The following is a 20,572-nucleotide window of genomic DNA, read 5'->3' as shown; positions in this document are numbered from 1 at the left end:
TCCAGCAGGGTGGTGGTGTTGCGGTCGTTGTTGTTCTCCAGGTGGAAGTTGAGGTCCCCTAGGAGGATGTAGTCAGCGGAGGGGAGGGCGTGCGGGCTGATGAAGTCGGCGATGTCTTCGCTGAATTGTGTGCGTGGTCCTGGGGGTCTGTAGATGAGGGTGCCTCTGAGGGTGGTCTTGGGGTTGATGTGGACCTGGAAGTGAAGGTGTTCGGTGGTTGTCAGGGTGTCGTCGGTGTTGGTCGTGATGCGGATGGTGTTCCTGTGGATGATGGCGATGCCTCCTCTGGTCTGGTTGATGCGGTCCCTTCGGATGATCTTGTAGCCGTTTGGGATGGCGATGGCGATGTCGGGTGCTGAGGAGGCGTTCATTCAGGTTTCCGTGAGGAAGGCGACGTCTGGTGAAGTAGTGTCGAGCAGGTTCCAGAGCTCGACGGCGTGTCTGTGGACGGAGCGGGTGTTGAGCAGGATGCACTTCAGGTGGCTGCTGCTGTTGCTCGTCTTGGTCTTGGTGGGTGCGGGTGTAGTGCAGGTCCGGATGCAGGTGAACTCGCAGGGGCGGCAGCTGAAGGGTCCGTGGGTGCGTCTCGGGGTGGCTCGGTAGCATCCCGGGAATCGGCCGGTGTTGAGTGCGCTGAGGGTGGCTTGGACTATAAATTCATTGGATGGATGCCATACATCATACCACTTAAAGGTGAACCTAGGTGCTATAATGGAGAGTGCCTGTGATGCATGAGAACTAACTGGCCACAGAATAAGTAGTTATAAAGCAAATAACTGTTTTGTATGTTCTTAACACTGTGATTTACCATTCCACAGGTTGTGGCCCCTGGAAATTCTAGGAGTGCCAACACGGGTATCACCGTGAGTTGTTGTTTTTAAATTTTGTTATATTTTTCACACAACATATCCGCACGGACAGGACACGCCTTAGCGAGCGTGGACCACCGGGGATATTCACTTTCTGGTCCTGAAGAAAGCTGCATAAAATTGAAAAGACAGCTGAAACATGTCGACATTTACCGTTGGAGATACAAGGGGTCAATAAAATAGCCCCTAAGGTATCCAGCACACATTTTTATTGATACTACCTGACGTGTGAATAAAATTATTTTGGGTACAGCTAGTGTTTTTTAACCTCACTATTCACTACACACTGAACACACATGAAAAACCCTATTCACAACAACCAGCTCCGCTGTAAATCAGGCGTTGAAGCACACTGGAGGAACATTCGGTTCCTCCAGTGGGAACCCTATGATGAAGCATGTCACCACTAGGGTGAGTGAGGGTTCTTCTTACCAATAAGGTATATTTTTCGCCGTGTGTGTAGCACTTTCTAGGCTCCTTGACAAACGTCTCTTCACTTATGGTTTGAGTTTTTCTTGGTTGCTTGGTGTAGTAATATGATTACAGCACCTTAGAGTCACTCTTTAGTGGTTGTTCTATACTGTGTATTATGATGACAGAACTTTAGAATGCAGGGACTGAGTACATATACACCACCAGAGAATATTGGCCCAATTCCTAGCTCACAGTGCCTCACCCGAACCATTAACCTTCTTGGGGTGGCAGGTGATTTTGGCAACCTCAAATATGACACTCTGATCTCCAAGGGAAACGTGCAAACAGATCTTACACCCTTCCTTATTTACTTACGCATGATCATGGTGAACAGAAGAAAGATACAAATAAAGTTTTCAATACATTTAATTGACAACTTTTTAATCCTACATGGAAAGAATGAGATGCAATTTTTAAGAAGATAAAACAAAGCAAAGCAACCAGTCTGATTTCTTTATACATTTCCATCTATCACTACCCCTACTCGGTGAGCATACTGGGTGCACCTTCTGCCCGACCTCTTAGGTTAGCCTGAGCCCCCGTACCCGGATAACTGGACCAGGGAATTGGCCTGGCGTGGAATTGACAATCTCATTTCGCAGGATGGAGGATCTGCATCGACAAAGCTGCATGTCAAACACAGCATTCATTCCAAGACAGTCGTGATCGGAGAGATCCTCTCTGACCACTGAAGGCCAGCATGTCACTTATATAATAAAAGCCACTGGGTTAGGCGTACAGCTCTGTTGCAATAATGTGTCTAGATGTTAGAAGCTGTCTCTGAACAGGCAATGCAAGCACTAGGCTATCTTGTTCTGTGTTCCTAACCTTGAACAGAGTGTACATATTATTTCGAAGGAAAGGCTTTTTAAAAAAAAGCAGCAGGTACAGTGTCTTCTAATAATAATATTGTGCAAGCATAAACTTATAAAATTACATTTGCTGAAAATTACGTCAGCCTAAAACATAAAATGTAAAACTAAAATGAAGAAGCAAAGTGGGCCCAAGAAGGCCTCACAACATTAGCTCTCTTTGGGAGATAAATAAGTATCCCAATTAATGTATGCAAGCATGCACGAGTTTGTGCATGTCATGTGTTTTTACGAACATCGCTCTCTGCTCACCTGTGGTCACGCCAGCACGCCAGTACTCTGTCGCAGTCCCTGGGTTGCCTACGCTGTGAGTCTCGCCGCCATCAACATCCAGGAGCGGCTAGAGACTACAGCTCCCAGTGGGCTTAGCGCGGACTTCCTGCCACCGCTGTTCCCGCGCCCGGAGGCGCTACAAAGCGGAGCCTCGCCCTCGGTGGAGCGGGGGTTACGAACATCGCTCTCTGCTCACCTGTGGTCACGCCAGCACGCCAGTACTCTGTCGCAGTCCCTGGGTTGCCTACGCTGTGAGTCTCGCCGCCATCAACATCCAGGAGCGGCTAGAGACTACAGCTCCCAGTGGGCTTAGCGCGGACTTCCTGCCACCGCTGTTCCCGCGCCCGGAGGCGCTACAAAGCGGAGCCTCGCCCTCGGTGGAGCGGGGGTTACGAACATCGCTCTCTGCTCACCTGTGGTCACGCCAGCACGCCAGTACTCTGTCGCAGTCCCTGGGTTGCCTACGCTGTGAGTCTCGCCGCCATCAACATCCAGGAGCGGCTAGAGACTACAGCCCGGGCAGAGGGCGGGCCGTCTGTGGCCGTCAGGGGCTGACAGAGGCTGGGCTGGGCCCCGTCCCTTTCCTCTTACCAACCACAACGACTCACGCTTGGTGCCTGCTGCTCTCCTGTTGCCCAAACCATGTCTACACGCTCTGGTAAGCCTCTCAGGGGTGAGGTCGAAAGGGGATCTAATGCCGCGAGCCCCGTGATAGGGTCAATGGACCGCTTCATTACCAGGGTGGCGGCGGTGATTGAAAAGGAGATCGCCATCTCTGAGCGGCGTCTATCTGAAGTATATCTCCCCGCAAGTCGCTCACTATTGGGGGTAGACGCCCAGTCGCTCACACCAGCCATTACACGGGTTCAAGTAGGTATCACCCCGAGTATGGACAGTGCTCCCTTGGAACCCCTCCATCTGACTGGTATTGAGCAAAATATTGACAGGTTGGAATCTCAGGCCGCTCTTCCTCTTATAGACACTCTGGAAGATGACGGCCGTAGTAATTGCTCCGCATCACTACCACCAATTCTGTTAAGTGATGTCACTGGAGACCCAGAGTCCCCTAACTCCCCTGTACGTACCACAGTTGTATCAGATGGAAAGCTAGTTGGGGCATCTCCTATTATCGTGACTTGTGATACTAGGCAGGAGTTTCCCCTCGTAGGTAAAAAATTGCGCAAACGTAAGAAGGGTAAGCTAGTGAGACAGGCCGCCCTCTACCAAAGAGTAAGGAAGTCTCCTGTGCCAAATCCAAGTATTACAAGGGGTGCCCCTATGCAGAACGAAACTGATACAGAAGGGGATGTACTGACTTCTCCAAAGGGCCCTCATACAACTAAGGTCCCAAAGCGAGCTGACTTGGTAGTGGTCGAAAATATTCTGGAAAAGGTATATACCCTCTTGAAACCATTAATAACTCAAGTGAAGAGTCTAGGGGAGAGGATTGATAAATTAGAGCAGTCAACTCTGGATGGGTTACATTCACTCAAGACAACAATTAAACTAGCAACTAGAGTGACTGTAAATAAGGATGCGGGTGTAAAAGGGAATGATTTATTAGCGCAGAAAGGCCCTGAGCCCCAAATAACCCAAAATAAAGCTGCTCTTAACAATCTAGTAATTCCAGCTCCGAAATCTCCTCCGATTTTGAATTCAGGGCCAAGCGATAAGGGACTTCCAACAAATAAAGAGTCAGAGAAAAATAAGCCAAAATCTCATTCTCAAAAACAGCAACAGACAACTGAGGGCAAAAAGGCGGACCAACAAAAATTAGAAGGTAGCAGTAAACCCAGCGGCCCAACGGCTAGGAAAGCCCCCAGGCCTGCAACACAATGTTCTGCCCCAACAATCTTCTCACAGGCCCCCAGTATCCGCCCACGACGGATCCCCCCAATTAATCTCCCACCAGACTGCCAACCATTTGCTGCAGTCATGGTTAATGTGCCTCCTCTAAAGGATGGCCAGTTGGAAAACCATCAATCACTTAAGAACAAGTGTATACACTGGCTGAAGGCAAATAAACCAATCCCCCCGGGTATGGACGGTATTATTTTAAGTGTCCGTAGAGTGGGATGGGTGGGGCAAGGGAAAAAAATGCTGGAAGGGGACTGTGTAATTATAAATTTCCAAGACTATAGAATGGTGCCATCCATTTGTACTCCTATTAAAAATATGGGGGCCCCGGGGGTGAAACTGGTAGACCTCACGTATTTTTACCCTAGGCATCTTGTGAGCCCAATTGGAGGAAGTGAAAGTTCTCTCAATTCGGGCCAAAACTGGGCCGGGGTTGTAGGAGGCGACAGGGAGAAACATATGTGGGCAAATGGCCCCTGCTGACTGGAATCAGTGAGGAGAGCAGAACGAGAAGAAGTACCATCCACCCAAATAAACCTTGTAAGTGTAATAGGAGAGTCTACAACAACTCCACAAGATCCCTGCTCTCCTCGGTTACATAGGGGGAGCCCCATGGATAGGGGTCTTCAAGCGTCCAGCGACTATTCAGCTGTGACGGACCTAGTCTTTAAGGTTTTCAGCTGGAACATCGCAGGGATTGCTGGAACACTGGCCCTCCCAGATTTTACTGCGTGGGTCGACAAGCACTCCTTGTGCCTCTTTCAGGAAACTTGGAGCTTGATACCGGTCCATAGGGTGGGCTTTTCCTCATACTCCTCTCCTGCGCGGGCCTCGGAATCTGGGAGAGGACGCCCAGCCGGCGGCCTTCTTATTTGGGTCGCGGCATCTTTAAACTGTAGAGTGGTGGACTATCCCACAGGTTCCCCGGACATACAAAATATTACCCTTATAGACCAAAGGGGAAGAATTGTTCTAAACATCTTTAATGTGTATGCTCGGGGTACAAAGGGTGGGAGAAAGTCTCCAGTGATAGCTCTTCTTGAGACTCTGCTAAATAACACCCCCCATAAGACCCGCACCCTGGTTGTTGGTGATATGAACTGCACGTTCGAGCCTTTGGGCTCGGATGTTTCCCTCGACCAGGATGAGGAGGATGCCAGGTGGGGGATCCCGGCTCTGGACATCGCACCTATTAAAAAGTGGACAGAAGTGGCGCTCCAAATATACTCCCTTACTCTTGAATTTAATCTAAGGGCAGCGAATGGGAGGACTTCCTTGGATAGGGGGGGTGCGCATACTTACAACAGACCAGGGCACACCTCTAGGCTGGATTATGTCCTAATAGATGTGTGCTTATGGCCTTATGTGAAGGACATGCAGGTGGTCCCTTCGACAGAGAGCGATCATAACCCTCTCTCCCTTGAAATGGAACACTGGTGGCAACCCCAATGGAAGCCCAACTTTAAAGAGGCGCTCGTACCACTAGATGAATCTGAAGTCTCCCCATGTGGTAGAAGAATTAAATGGGTGAAACTGGTCCTATCCGAGGCGAAGGTTGGGGAAATTCAATCCCATTTAAACCGCGCGGTAACATCTTTGGAATCTTCGCTAGAAGGGGTTGGTAAAGTGAGTGGGTTGTTTCTCTCTCTGATTGAAGACCTAACCAATGTCTTTACCCTGTCCTCTAAAAAGCCGGGCACGACAGGAACTAAAAAAAAAGTTTGTGAGGGGTGGTATACCCAAGCCTGCAGGACCCATAAGACAAAGCTAGTTGAGGCAGTTAAATCTAAATCCCAAAGTGTGATCCATGAGGCTAGGAAGGCTTATAAAAAGATCCTTAATTCGGCTAGAAGGGAGTGGGAAGAAAAATACTGGGAGGACCTACTCCAGGCTAGCAAAATCAGGGATTCCGGGGTGTTTTGGAATCTCATAAGGAAACGGACCAAATCCGATGCAGCCATGAGACCCTGCAGCATTCCGCCTCAAAGTTGGGCAAAACACTTTGGGTCTCTATACCTCCCACCAGACGGGGAACTGTCTGTGGGGATGGACTTCACGCTAGTTATCGAGCCTCATGCCTATGACCTTTTCACTCCCTTAGAGATTGAGGGGGTTATAGGCTGGGTGGCACCACGCAAGGCACCGGGCCCGGATGGCCTTCCGGGTGATCTGATGAGGGCTTACCCAAGGGAATGGGGAAGGATCATAGCTGCTCTCCTAAATGACATTATGAGGGGAGGAGTAGTACCAGAATCCTGGAAAGGGGCGGTGGTAGTCCCCATCTATAAAAAAGGGTGCAGGGAAACCCCGGGAAACTATCGCCCAATAAGTCTGATAGACTCCACCCAAAAGATAGCTGGCAAAGCTATCTTAGGTAGGATCCTCCATTGGGTGGAGGAGAACAAAATCCTATCAGACTTTCAGGCAGGTTTCAGGGCTGGTATGGGGACTATAGAGCAGGTGTTTAGGTTGTCCCTCTTGGGGTGGAAGGTGGTGGAACTGGGCAAGGGCAGTCTTTACTTAGCCTTTATAGACTTGAAGACTGCCTTTGATCTAGTTCCCCGGGAAGAGCTCTGGAGGGTCCTTTTTGAGATGGGGCTACCACCTTACATCGTGTCCCTTCTTATAAGCCTTCATGCCCACACTTTTGCACAGGTCCGTTGGGGTAATAACGGAGAACTCACGGAAAAAATACCAGTGTCTAGGGGCGTAAGACAGGGCTGCGTCCTGGCGCCCACCCTATTCTCGTTATATCTGAATGGGGTGGTAAAACACCTTCAACAAGAACCAGCTGACGCCCCCTGTCTTGGAGGTGTCCGCATCCCAACCCTGCTCTTTGCGGACGACACGCTCCTGATTTCTAAGACCCCACAAGGACTACAGAAACTTCTAACACGATTCCAGGAGTTCTGTGTTGCAAAAGGGCTTACAATAAATGTGGACAAAACCAAATACCTAGTTGTTAACCCACCTAAAAAATTGGGCCGCCCACCTACACTTAACTCTATTCCCCTGGAGAAAGTAGCCGAATTTGACTACCTTGGCATTCGGATTACGGACAGGATGACATGGGCAAACCACATTGAAAAAATGGTCCTTAACCACAGGAGAGTAGGAGGAGCTCTCATGAGGGAATACAGGGCCTCAACTAGGAGATCACTTACCCCAGTACTTGACATCTACAAGGCTAAAGTAGCGACATCAGCCTTGTATGGGGCAGAACTGTGGGGTCATTGCCGCCTGGATGCCCTAGTTACTGCTGAGAGCAAGCGATTAAAATCCTTCATTGCTCTCCCCCTGAGCACACCATCAGTACCTGTGAGGATGGACACGGGATGTAAAAACATTAAAGACCAGGCCCAGCTTCGCCCGCTCCTGTTGTGGACACGGATTTGGAGGTGCGAAGAATTAAAATCCTATGCTGATGCACTGAGAGACATAATGAGCCAGGGGGGTTGGGCCAAAATAAAATGGTTAAGGGACACCAAAAAGTTGTTGGAGAATATAGGACTAGGGGATTGTTGGCCATCCCGCTCAGCCCCTCCAAAAGAAGTTGTCAAGGCGCTTTTTTGGAAATGGATTGCTGAGCGCCTAATCTCCAGCCCAAATCACTGCAGGTCCACTGCCACCTTTTTACAAATTAAAGACATTGTGGCCTTTGAACCTTATTTGGACTTGATTACTCTCCCCTTTGATCGTGCCCTTTATTTTAAATTTAGAGTTGGTTCCCTCCCGTTGGGTGCCCTGGTGTCGAAATGGTCAACAGCGGATCGCACTTCTCCCAACTGTGCATGTTGCCCGACTAAGATTGAGTCTATTGTGCACGTTTTATTTGAGTGCCCGGATTACGCAAGGCCTAGGAGCTCTTGGCTGAAACCACTCTGCCGTAACATGGGCACACGCAGTTATTTAGTAGCCTTGCGTATCCTAAGCACGGACACTTCCCCCCCAATAGTCTGTGGAATAGCTAAATTTTTAAAGCAGTTTTGGCATATTCGATGTAAGAGACTGTCAGTAGCTGTTTAATTCTTGTTTTAGCTAATTTATTAACGGATTTTATATCCTTTTATCACTCTTAAACATTCTAATATTTTCTACTGACTTCTTATGGCATAAACTTTTTTGTATACTGTATTGATTGTATTATGTATGTGCTTATAAGATATCTCTGAGTATCGAATAAAAGCTTATGACTGACTGAAAATATCACTTCTCTAATTGCAAATCACTATTAGACTCTGAACAATATTGTTTAGATATGGTTCTGGTCCTGATGAAGGCCTATTGACCCATAGAGGCTAATTATTCCTACATAACTTGCAGACCAAGGATGCTAGGGTTATAGATAACTCAAAGCCTTGACTTTGGTGTAGGCTAGTACCATTGTTTTTAACCTTATCAGGGTAACCTACAATAAAACAAGCCATGCGGTATATACCCAAGGAGATTTTAAAATAGACTAATCCCTAAAGTATGAAAGAGCTCCCTGAAACATGGTTGAGCCGACTCAGATGTACCACAACTCTGGGTGAGAGTCACAATGATGAACCATGCCAGGGGTGAGGGACCTTTTACAAATCAAAAATGGTACTTCCTTCTTTGAGCTGGGTTTTTGAACAGGAAGAGGTAATTTCCTGGCATTTCTAAAATAAAGAGGGGATCACTTCTTCATTGCATTGCAATGGAACTGCTCCTCCTTAATCCCTTATGTCTAGTGAGGTCGTATTGTTCCCTTTACAGTGATGCCTCTTCCACAGAGATCGGTGTAGTCTGCCGTAAATTATTTTTATGTGACATCTGTGTGCTGTGGGCACTTTTTGTCAACGCAAACAAGAAATTAAGAATCTAAAGATGCTAAGGAAGTACTTCCCTTGCATCCAGAATTTCTTTCTTCATAAGAAATTGCTTTTGGTGCTTGCAGCAGAAGCATTTACTGATTTAATTCCTTGGACAAGTTGTTTCGACTTTCGAAGTGTGGAAGTAATGCAATGGAGGTCAATGGGTCATCCACAACTTAAAAGGAGTTAAAAAAGATGGGCGAGGTAATGAAGGAGGTCCTCTGGCTTGTCAGGGCCTTATTATTTTTTTATTTGTTCTGAGTCTATGCTGCCTTTTCCATAAGCACATCCTCGCCCCGACATTTGGAAAGGATGGGTGAGACCTGTCAGAAACTTTGAAAATCATACAAATGGCTGCTTAAAATTCCTCCAAAATTGTGAGCACTTACTATAGTGCTGGACCTGTGAGCATATCTGTGGCCCGCTTGCCAGTGCAACAAGGGCCAGAGATTGCTATCTACTGGCTGCAAGAGTAATCAAACAAAGAATTTGATCAGAAAGATCCCAAAGATGGCAGACAGAAGGATGCCCGGCTGAAGTCGCATGCTGCTGTCCGTGCAGGCCACATCAATGGTTACGGTTGTCCCTTGAGATGATGCTGAGTTGCTTCCCATATCACAGAAACTTGGAGTCGCACAGCCACGTACAGCAATATTGGTAGTCTGAGAGGCTGCGGAGAGAGAAAATAGTTAGAAAATTGAGAAGGAGGTGTTAGGAATGGGGTCTCTATTTGGCAGAGGTATGCACCCTGTCCACGTATGGACCACCACTCTAGTCAGGGTAAGTTAGATGCACACCCTAACTTAACCTGTGCACACCCCCTGGTAGCTTGGCACAGAGCTGTCAGACTTACCTTGAGAGTCAATGTGTAAAGTATTTGTGCACATTTTAATTACACTAATTAAATGAATTACCACAAAACGCCTCTGCACCTGTTTAGAGGAATAGAGAATATTTATCTGATAAAAATAAGATCAAAACAACAAACATCCAGTCAGTAGAAGCTGAGATATGAAGTGTTAGACCTGACATCATTAGCGTGAGTCTCCCTACCATTTTTTTACATATTGCCTCCTCTGTTTTGATATGTTTTTGCTGGATTTATGCTTTGGGCGCTGTGCCACTGCTAATCAGTGCCACAGTGCAAGTGCTCCCTATGTTAAATTGATATACGGATTGGTTATTCCATGATTGGGTTATTTGATTTACCTGTCAGCCCCTAGTACAATGCACCATGTGTGCCCAGGGCTTGTAAATCAAATGCTGCTGGTGGGCTTGCAGCTCTGGTTGTGCACACACAGAAGCAGCTTGTAAAGTGTGTCTCATGCCTGCCATTGCAAGGCCTGTGTGCAGTCTAGCACTGCCATGTCGACTTGACCAAGTGCATCCACTTGTCAGTCCCTAAACCTTCCCTTTGCTTCATATTAGACACCCCTATGGTAGGCCCAAGGGCAGGGTGCATTGTAAGTACAAGGTAGGACATGCTCTGGTGTGTGTAGCATGTTCTAATAGTGAATTACAGCCATTTTCATTTTTCACTATTGAGGGCTACCTGTTCTCATAGGCCAGAATGAGCAGTTCGAATATTACATGCTTATAATCCTAACTGACTCAGGGAACATGGTAGAAATTCGAATTTAGTATGCCTGAACTGAATAATAAAATACATCTTTTAGTAAAGTTTATTTTAATATTCTGTGTTTGCAAATACCACTTTTAGAAAGCAGGTATTTGCTTGCCTAACCATATAAGCCTGGCTCTGCTGGGTTGCGTATTCCTTGTCTGGGTTTGTGTGTGACAGGGCTGGAGAATTCCAGGAGACAGGCTGGGACAGCCCAGTGGTGAATAGAGAGATTTACATGCAGATGGGAGGGAGGAGTGCACCTGGGACATGAATAGGGCTGGGCCTTCCTTCTACAAGCTGGCTCCACCCCCTGTGGCTTGTCTGATGTCTCTGCCCTGCACTGTGAAAGGAGAAGAGGAATCATGTCAACAGAGTGCTCCAGAGCTGTATCTTCCCTCTCCTGTGGGTCGTCTGATGTCTCTGCCCTGCACAGTGAAAGGAAGAAGAGAGTCCTGTAAACAAAGTGCTCAGGAACTGGTTTGGACTAGGTAGAGGCCTCTCTGCCTTCAGAGAACAAAGGATCTTGGGGTATAACAATTGGGACCCTGATTCCAAGAAATTAGATCACTTCTGGAACAAGAAACCTTTCTGCCAAGGAGAAGAACCAAGGAAGCTGCAGGAGTTTGGACTGCCCCTCTGCCAGTGTGCTGTTTGCTGGGTTGGCCTGCAGTGGTTGCTTCATTGCCAAGGGAAAGGAGAAGGAACTTTGTAAGGGATTTCATCTACAGAATATTCTCCAAGGGCTTGAGCTGTGCTTGCCTCCTGCTGAAGTCTCAGGGCCAAAAGACTTCGCCCCTAGCTCCCTCCTGAATTTCCTTGCTGAGAATTTTGACTCCAATCACTTGCGTCCCGCTGGGAGCTGGAAGCGCGACGCATCGAGAAGAAGCGTGTCGCCGCCACAGCTGAAACCGTCGCAATGCCGGAGAAGTGAGCCTTCATTGCATCATCCTAGAAGCGTGTGTTCATCGAAGCTGCCTGCTGTCGCATCACCGGAGAAGCGTAACAACATCGAGAGAGTCGCCATCACATCACCGAAGAAGCGTAACAACATCGAGAGAGTCGCCATCGCATCACCGGAGAAGCGTGTCACAGGGCCTGTCGCGGCTCCAAAGTACAGAGTCGTCCCAAGGCTGCCAGGGCGTCATCGCATTGTCATCGCATCGCCGCATCAAGGGCGCCATCTTCTCGCAGCGCAACTGGATTGTCGCATCGCATCAAGGCGCCATCTTGCGCACCGCAACGGGTCCGCAAGCCGAAAATCTATGCATCACCTTCGCTCCGGTAAGGCTCACGACGAGTCCCCTACTCTGCGCAAACATTGAGGAAGGACGCAACCATTCCCCCAGGTCACGAAACCAACGCATCTCCCCTTTTGCGTGGCTTTTGTTTACTTTTGCGTTATGCAATCAGGTACTTTGTTGAGAACTTTATCGCATTTATCAACAACTTTAATTAAGACACTTTCATCATCTTTTAAGTAATCTTAATTGTAGTATTGTGGATTTTTCATCGTTTGTGGTCTTGTGTTTAAATCTATATAAAGAATACTTATTTTTATACAACCTGTGTGGTGTCCATCCTTAGTGTTATCACTGTATTACTGTGTATATTCACAAATGCTTAACACACTGCCTCTGAGATAAGCCTGTCTCTCGTGCAAAGCTACCAAGGGATGAGCAGGGGTTATTAAGGAGTGAAATCCCCTTATCCTGACTTAGAAGTAAGGGTCCCTATTTGGACAAAGGTGATACCCATTGCCAACTAGAGACCCCCAGATCTAACAAGAAGTTTTAAAAATTAAATAAAAAAACAGTGATCAGGAGCCAATAGTGCTAAAAGGTCACTTGAGGTGGTGAAGGACCGGTACTAATCCAAAGTTCAGGCTGATAGCAATAGAGGGCAGGTAAGCTACAGGACCCAGACAGGTCCTGCTGAAGAAATACCTTGGATCGAGCAAGTGTTGACATCGGGAACTCCATATTGAGGATCCTGCATCATTGCTAAGCTCTGTTAAACTGCAGGAGCTGCGTCATTGCGAGTTATTTAGGTGGGTTGAGCCGCGCATCCCATCGTCGTTGAGCGGCTTTGGTGGTAGAATCACTGTCGTCATCGAGCCTCGTTGGCGGTGAAAATGCTGTTTGCGAGCAGTCGCTACATCGGCATCGAAGGCCAATGCATCAGTGCCAGTCAGCACAAAGTAACTGTTACGCTGATGTTGAGGTTCAAAATAGCTGCAAACCCCACTTCTGGGGCCCAGGACTGGAGGTTGATCCTCAGGCAAAGGTAGGATTCACATATGGTAGAATCCAGCAGCACCAGGAGAGATGCAGAAGTCTTCTGTGTCTCAGAAAATTCAGAAAACAGGAGGCAAGCCAGCAAGTCCTTGGAGAACCTAGGTGCAAGGATGTAGAGAACAGGTGCATTCCTTCTCACTCCCTGGCAAGAAGCAGCAGGCAGCAGGCTAACACAGCAAAGCCAGCTAGCACAATGGTCTTCCCCCCTGTAGCACAGCAATCAGCAGTCGGCAGGCCAAAACATCAATGCAGCTAGCACAGTGGCAGTCCCTCCTACTTCTTCCTGGCGGAATGTCCTTGGTTCCAGTAGAATTCTCATTTGGTGGTGTCAAGGGTCCAGTACCTATATCCAAATGTGCCTTTGATGTGGGGGAGACATTAGAGAGGCCTTTGAAGATCACAAGATCCCTGTCTTTCCTGCCCTGGTTCCAGACTCACAACTGGAGGTATGCGGCTCTTTGTTTGGGGACAGGCACATTCCTATTCAGCAGCGTGTCAGCTCCTACCTTCGAATTTTTCCTAAGGAAGCCCATCAGCCTGGTGATGGGCGATCAGGGTGCAAATGTGACACCCCTTTTCCCCTTGTGTGGCTGTCTAAAGGGAATGCACAAAGCCCAGCTGTCACCCAACTCAGGCGTATATTCAGAGACAGGCTGAGGCTAAGCAGCGTTAAAATAAGAAAATGCCAACTTTCTAAAAGTTGCATTTTTCAGACTTGCAATTTAAAATCCAACTTCACCATAGGTTGTGATTTTAAATTGTGAGTCCAGAGACACTAAACTCCAAATCTCCATCTTTTCCCAATTGGAAATTACACTTAAAATGTGTTTAAGGCAATCTCAATGTTAACCTATGGGATATATAGGCCTTGCAGTAGTGCAAACCAAATTGAACAGTTTTTCACTACCAGCAGATGTAAAACTCAAGTGTACATGCCCTACCTTTTAAACAAACTGCACCCGGCCCATAGAGCTGTCTGGGGCCTACCTTAGTGGTGATTTATATGTAATAAAAGGGAAGGTTTGGGTCTGGCAAGTACGTTAACTTGCCAGGTCGAAATGGCAGTTTAAAACTGCGCACAGAGGCTCTGTAGTAGCCAGCCTGAACCATGTTTAAAGAGCTGCTGAGTGGGTAGCACAATCACTGCTGCCGGCTCACTAGTAGCATTTAATCTACAGTCCCTGGGCACATATAGTCAACTCTACTAGGGACTTATGAGAAATGTAAATATGCCAATTGTGGATAATCCAATGTTATCATGATTTGAATTACAGAGCATATGCACTTTAGCACTGGTTAGCAGTGGTAAAGTGCCCAGAGTCCTAAAGCCAACTAAAACTAATTCAGCAAAAAGGGGAGGAGGAAGGTAAAACATTTGGGGGGACCTTTCAGTAAGAGCCATTTCCAGCAGGTGAGATTTGAAGGAGGGACCAGCACATGAAGAAAAGCAAGAACACATAAACAAACCAGACAAGGTAGATAATGTATGAAGACTCTTCTCTGCAGGTTTACCTTCTAGAGTCCTCTACATAAAGAATAGCAGTTCACAAGAGAACAGCATTATGAGGGCCAAGGTAATTGAAGCCGTAATTCCAACCTTTGGAGTTACTGTTGTCACCAGTACCGGATCCTCAGAGGGAGGACAAACAAGCCATTCATTTATGGACCCTGATGGTCCACACTGACATGGACATAATGGAGGATGTTGGTTCACTGCATCTCCTTCCCCTGAATATATCTCATTCTGTAACAATGTTTCTCCCTGAGATTTCAGCTACTTTAACTCCCATTACCACAAGAAGACCCTCACAGTGAGGTTTAAACATGAAATTCTACCACCTCTCATGAGTTATGACTTTTAGGAATACACAAATGTTACCAGAAAGAGGGCCAAGTCTCACAAAAGCTGAAGGGTTGCAGAGGTACTGGAAATAGTTTGTGAAGTCTATTTTTACAGATCAGATATGCACATGTCATTTTGCTCAATTGTCAATATCTTTCTTCCTCGGGGAAAATATTTTTTAACATGGAGAAACTCTTTTCCTTTCACCCTGACCAGCTATAGGGCTGTTCTTTTGCTTTCCATTCTGGAAAGGAATTTACCCCTGCATTTCTCAGGAGTAAATTTACGCCCTTTTTCATGATGTCAAGAGGTTATAGATGAGATTGTGGAAGAGCAAAAGAATATACATTTGTGGGTGTGCACAAACTGATAACCCCACATGGCATATCAACACTAAAATGCCAAATAACATCTCCTAGGAGTGGGTTTAATAACATGACAATCTTTGTGTGAGTAAATCATGTTAGTAGAGCAAAACAATTTTTGTAGCTTCGAAAAGTCATTTTGCAGACACAATAGCTCTGTGACTTGTGAATGAACTATTTTCCAAATGTGGACACTCCGTCACTAACTGTCTTTTGGGAACAATTGAAGGGCCTGCACAATGCCAATCCCACTGAAAAGGATCAATGAGAGGTAGGTTTTTATCTATAAGAAGACAGTAAGCTCTTGAGCTACGTAATTCGCCACTAGAAGCCAATTTTAACATGGGAGCACTGTGTCATGGTGGTAGCATTCAGACCGACACATTAACTTTGTCCAAAAGTAATTCACTTTTCTGCAGCTGAGGCAAATAGTCTATGGCTAGAAATCTGCCATGCCTCCATATCATGGCAGAATGGTCAGACAGCAGAACGGTGTCCAAAGTAGGAGTTAATTTCCTGATGTCCTATAACTGATGTCTCTCACATGCCTGGGTGATTTCTCCCAGTGAGTGGGGGCATTCAAATCGATTGTTTGTCTGAACCCACCAGTGATTTACTGGATGGTCCATCATGGGAATGGTGGTCCTGCAAATTCCATTCCAGACAGTAGAAGTTCTGTGTAGTAGGTCTCCACAGTGACACAGGTGTCTACCATCAGCAGCACCGCCTTTCCCACACTTTAAATGTGGCAGGGGACTACAGAGGTGGGTGGATGAGGCACCTCTCAACTTTAGGGGATTAAAATGAAAAAGAACAGAAGATGGATGGAAGGCTGAACAATGAAAACATTCACCACCCATCACAGATCTGAGTTTAATCCATCATTTATTTTCCGATCCACACCATCCCAGTTTAGATCCAGCCACATCCAAATTAGTCTTGACCCTGCTGCCCATGTGAACAGTCCAGCTCGAACTGTCAGACTAAGTCCTCCCTGGACCAGAAACAAGCATCCCAGGACCAGTTTTAGATTATCACCCCTCATCAGCTAGGCTAGCTTGAATCGAGTGGCACTGTTGTAAATGAATCTAGGACTCTAGTGTAATTTTTCCCGATTCGTGCCCTTACATAGGTATAGATTGTTCGATCCTTATATAGAAATCATTACCATATTTAGACTGAGCCTATGCAGCCCAAATACGGCATGGCTACTTCCACTAAATTCCAAGAATCAACAACGATTTCTTAGAGAAACCCGCCTTCAGCAGCTAGCGACTTCCCCTTGCCTGAATACTAATTTATCTAGGAAATCATGGACTTTTCAAAGAACTGAGTCTTTGGTGACGTTATTAAGTCCAATCACACGTCAAACACGGCACCTCCAAAGTATAAATATGCCTAGATTAGCCCAGACAAACAAACAGTGGTTGGAGCAGATTGACTTACTACTTGCCCGACGCCCTGCAGCCGCAAGTGCCGAAGGAAGACGACCCTCCAGCTGACGCACTGAGAGACGCTGTCTTTCTCCTGCCGAGAAATCCAGCTCCAGTGTTTCCAGGCTTCCCTTGCGGGTTGCTGGGAAATCGAGTCCTGAGATAGAGATACAAGACCTCCTTCATTCTAAACCAAGGTAAGGAGCTGATTAGATCTTGGACAGACTCTTGGCAGAGAAATACTAAACTTAAGCTACTCCTCACTTACTTCTTCCCTTGTACTAGACTTAAGTTAGGTACACCGGGGTAGGCGTATTTTAGAAGCACCAGTTGAGTACTTTTAGTCATTATTTTATCACTGTATGTATTTGATATGTTTTAGGGAATTTATGGCTTAGAAACCACATCATGCTTTTACAGTATTACTTTATAATACTTTTCGTATTATATGCCTTGTACTTTATAACCAGTATTACGATTGTAGCAGTACATTTCTTACGCTTGAGAAAGAAGACTGTTCAATAAATACTTTTTATTGAAAACGCCCGTCTCTCTATTTTTTCAGCACCTCCGGTGAAACGAAGCATGCACGATTGACTGAGACTCTAGAGATTGATTTCTTATTCTTGGGAAACAAAGTTGTCATGTTTATGCGGTTGTCGTAAACTAATCCCTTCTTGTTAATTCGAGAAAGTTTCTAGTGACCTCTGAGCTAGCTGGCACTCACAATTAGGTCTAATATATATGATAGAGACCTAGTCGAGCTCAGTCCTACGTCTAAACTACAGGATATATTATTCCAATGCTCAGAGCCTTTTAGGAATATAGGAACTACACTACAGCACAGTGAGCACGGGACCCACATATGGGCATACCTGTTCCACTTAGGGTGGCAAAGGCCAAACAAACAAATGATGGATAGAATCCTGAACAATGGAAACACTCACCCTTGCTTGCAGATCAAAGTTCAATCCATCATTTTTTTGCTCACCACACCACGCCAGTTTGGACCAAGTCATATGCAAATCAGCCTTGACCCTGCTTCCCATGGGAACAGTCCAGCCCAAACTGCAAGGCCAGCTTTCCCTGTACAGAAAACAAGAAACTTGGGACCGGGTTTCGGGGTATCACTCCACATCAGCCAGGCTGGCTTCAATCCAGTGGGCTAGTGATCACAGGACCCACATCTGGGCATACCTGTCCCACTTCAGGCAACAAAAGCAAAAACAATAGATGATGGATGGAATGCAGAACAATGCAAAAATGTTCCCCCAGTTGTAGATCTGGGTTTAATCCAATGTTTTTTGCTCACCATGACACACCAGTTTGGACCCAGCCATATGCAAATCAGTCGACCCTGCTTCCCATGGAACAGTCCATACCGAACTGCCAGGCCAGGTCCTTCCTGGACTGGAAACAAGAATTATGGGGCCGGTTTCGGGGTTTCACCCCTCATCAGCCAAGCTGGCTTGAATACAGAGGCACAGTGAACATAGGACCCACGTCTGTGCATACCCATAGCCACTTAGGGTTAAAAAAGCAAAAAGAATTAATGATGGACGGAATATTGAACAATGTCCCACACAAATGACAATCTAAATATCACAATGGGATACAATGCAAATTCTGTGCCTTATGCTTCATGAAGGGTGGATGCAACCATACCATGAGCTTGGTAAATCTATTGGATTGCAGGTGCTATGAGCAGTGCCACAGCACTGACGTTAAAGCAGAAAATTACAACCAACTTAAAGTAGGAGGCACTATACATTGTAGTTGTATGTGAATGTGGGGAGAAATGATCAGCAAACAACCATGTACACCGGAGAAGGACACTTCCTGGTCTACCCTAATGCTCCCTCAGGCCAACCAATAGGAACTTCTTAGGCAACCTCAGCATCAGGACCATCAAAAGTCCTAAAGCTGCTGACAGGTCTGCATTACTAACACATTGGGACACATTTAAAAGCCCCTAGTGCCACTGGAGCATCACTTTGTTTGAAGCTCAGGTGGTGCTCGATGCAAGCCCATATTTACAAGGGTGGACTAAGCCACTTTCCGTGGCTTAACTAGTCTTGCAAATATGATCTCTGCATAGCAGTTTTTTTAAGCAAAGGGGCGTGCAATTGGCGTTGCTTTGGGCATGCCCAGCAACTCCCATGGCTTTTTGACACTGCTCCAAATTTACACGGCTCTGTATGCGATAGACAGAGCCAAAAACTAACACCTTTCAAAAGGAGATGTTAATGTGGTGCAATGAGGAGAAATACATCGGTGCAAGCGGGCCTGCGTTATTAATTTGGAACATCCCTGTGTTTTCAATATGATGCAGCTTGGCGCAGCAAAATTGCTTGCAGCACCCCAATGCAACAGTTTTATGTGAATAAGCCCCATTGTTTTGTGTGAACATAACATCAGAATGGGGCATGATCTTACACACTCATTACCCTGCCACATCCTGAAACAGATGAAGAATGCCCTGGTATGCCCAGTTGTTTGTACCATCACATTTCCCGCATATTCCGATTTCCCCACTTATGGCCAGGTAGAAGATATTGACACCACCAAAAATAAACATATTCTATCAAAAGCATATCTGACTTATGATGCAGATTTGACCTTCATCATGTATGTGTAGAATACCCAGGAGAAATACATGCCTATAATTTGCTTAAATATCTGTCTACAGGCACCATGAATTACCCGACCATCAACAAAGAACCGAGTACCAGTAGAACAGCACCAGTATCCACAGCAAGAGAATGGCAGTAGATCACCTGAGCATTCACACCGCAAGCAACAACCCATCTGCACCAGCTACACGTTTATTTTCTTGTCAAGTAAAAGCATTATTTGCAGAGATCAATAAAATGAGTACTATCGACCTCGACAGTAATAAAACTCTGTAAATTAAATACAACCCCTGGCATGCATATTATACATGTCATTACAGTATACGTGCATGAAACTAACGTCCCATATTGAGGTAGTGCAGAACCAATCCAGAATCATCTTCAGAAAACCGTTTAGAAAAATTAAAAACAGCATAAAAAAATCCTTGCACATTTTTAAGATACACGTTGTGGTACTCAAGCATGCCACTTTGCATGTTAGGATAAAAACATTGGGGCATATTCACAAATAAATGGCGTGCCGCTGCAGCAGATTATGCAGTGCCGCGCTGCATCATTTAAAAAACACAGGATTGTGTCACATTCACAAGAATATGATACACCCCTGTGTTTTCGCTTGCGCTGGAGCTAAAAATAGATGCCTAGCACGAACACAGACACACTTGCGCCAGAGTGCAAGAGTGCTAGCATTGCAGGAAATTATTGTTTATGTGCAGAAAGGGACACCTTCCTGCACATAAATAATCTTTAAAGGTGATTTGCTATTTCTATGTGTGTTGCACAATGCAGCACATTTTGAAAGATCAAAAATGAGGAGAAATAAAAGTATTTCTCCTTGTTGCGCCAAGCTAATGCATGCTTTTGCATGTTGTTAGTTTTTGTTGCTGCCTCAGATTTACACATCTGTTTAAATCTGGGGCAGCATCAAAAAGCAATGGGTGTTGCGGTGGAATGTCCACAGCAACACCCATTACATGTCCCTCTCACGCAGATACCTGCTCCAAGATACCCATCGCCGCGCTCCGTCATTTCAGAAACGCAGGGATGCACCATTTTTACAATAATACGGTACACCCCTGTATTTCTCCCTATGCTGGTGCTAAATTAAGCTGCTAAGCACTTACGCAGGCACCGTTGCATCATGGTACAAGGGTGCCTGCGTTGAGGGAATGATTGTTTATGTGCAGTAAGGTGTCT

At 46.2% G+C, this 20,572-nt stretch overlaps 1 protein-coding gene across 1 annotated transcript in view; it reads right to left on the bottom strand.

The window, feature by feature from the left end:
• Positions 1–1,691: 1,691 nt before the first annotated feature.
• The window catches only part of LOC144770788 (phospholipase A2 inhibitor and Ly6/PLAUR domain-containing protein-like), a 71,041-nt gene continuing 52,160 nt past the window's right edge, over positions 1,692–20,572 (bottom strand). Inside the window, exons 5-6 of the mRNA XM_078655541.1 lie at positions 8,556–9,853; positions 1,692–2,459 (exon numbers count right to left, since the gene is read on the bottom strand). Of these exons, the coding sequence (XP_078511667.1) occupies positions 9,660–9,853 (194 nt within the window). The 3' untranslated portion in view covers positions 1,692–2,459; positions 8,556–9,659. The remainder of the gene's footprint in view (positions 2,460–8,555; positions 9,854–20,572) is intronic.

The sequence above is a fragment of the Lissotriton helveticus genome, chromosome 7 (genome assembly GCF_964261635.1).
Source record: "Lissotriton helveticus chromosome 7, aLisHel1.1, whole genome shotgun sequence".
Taxonomy (NCBI): Eukaryota; Metazoa; Chordata; class Amphibia; order Caudata; family Salamandridae; genus Lissotriton; species Lissotriton helveticus.
This window is presented reverse-complemented; position numbering and strand designations above follow the sequence as displayed.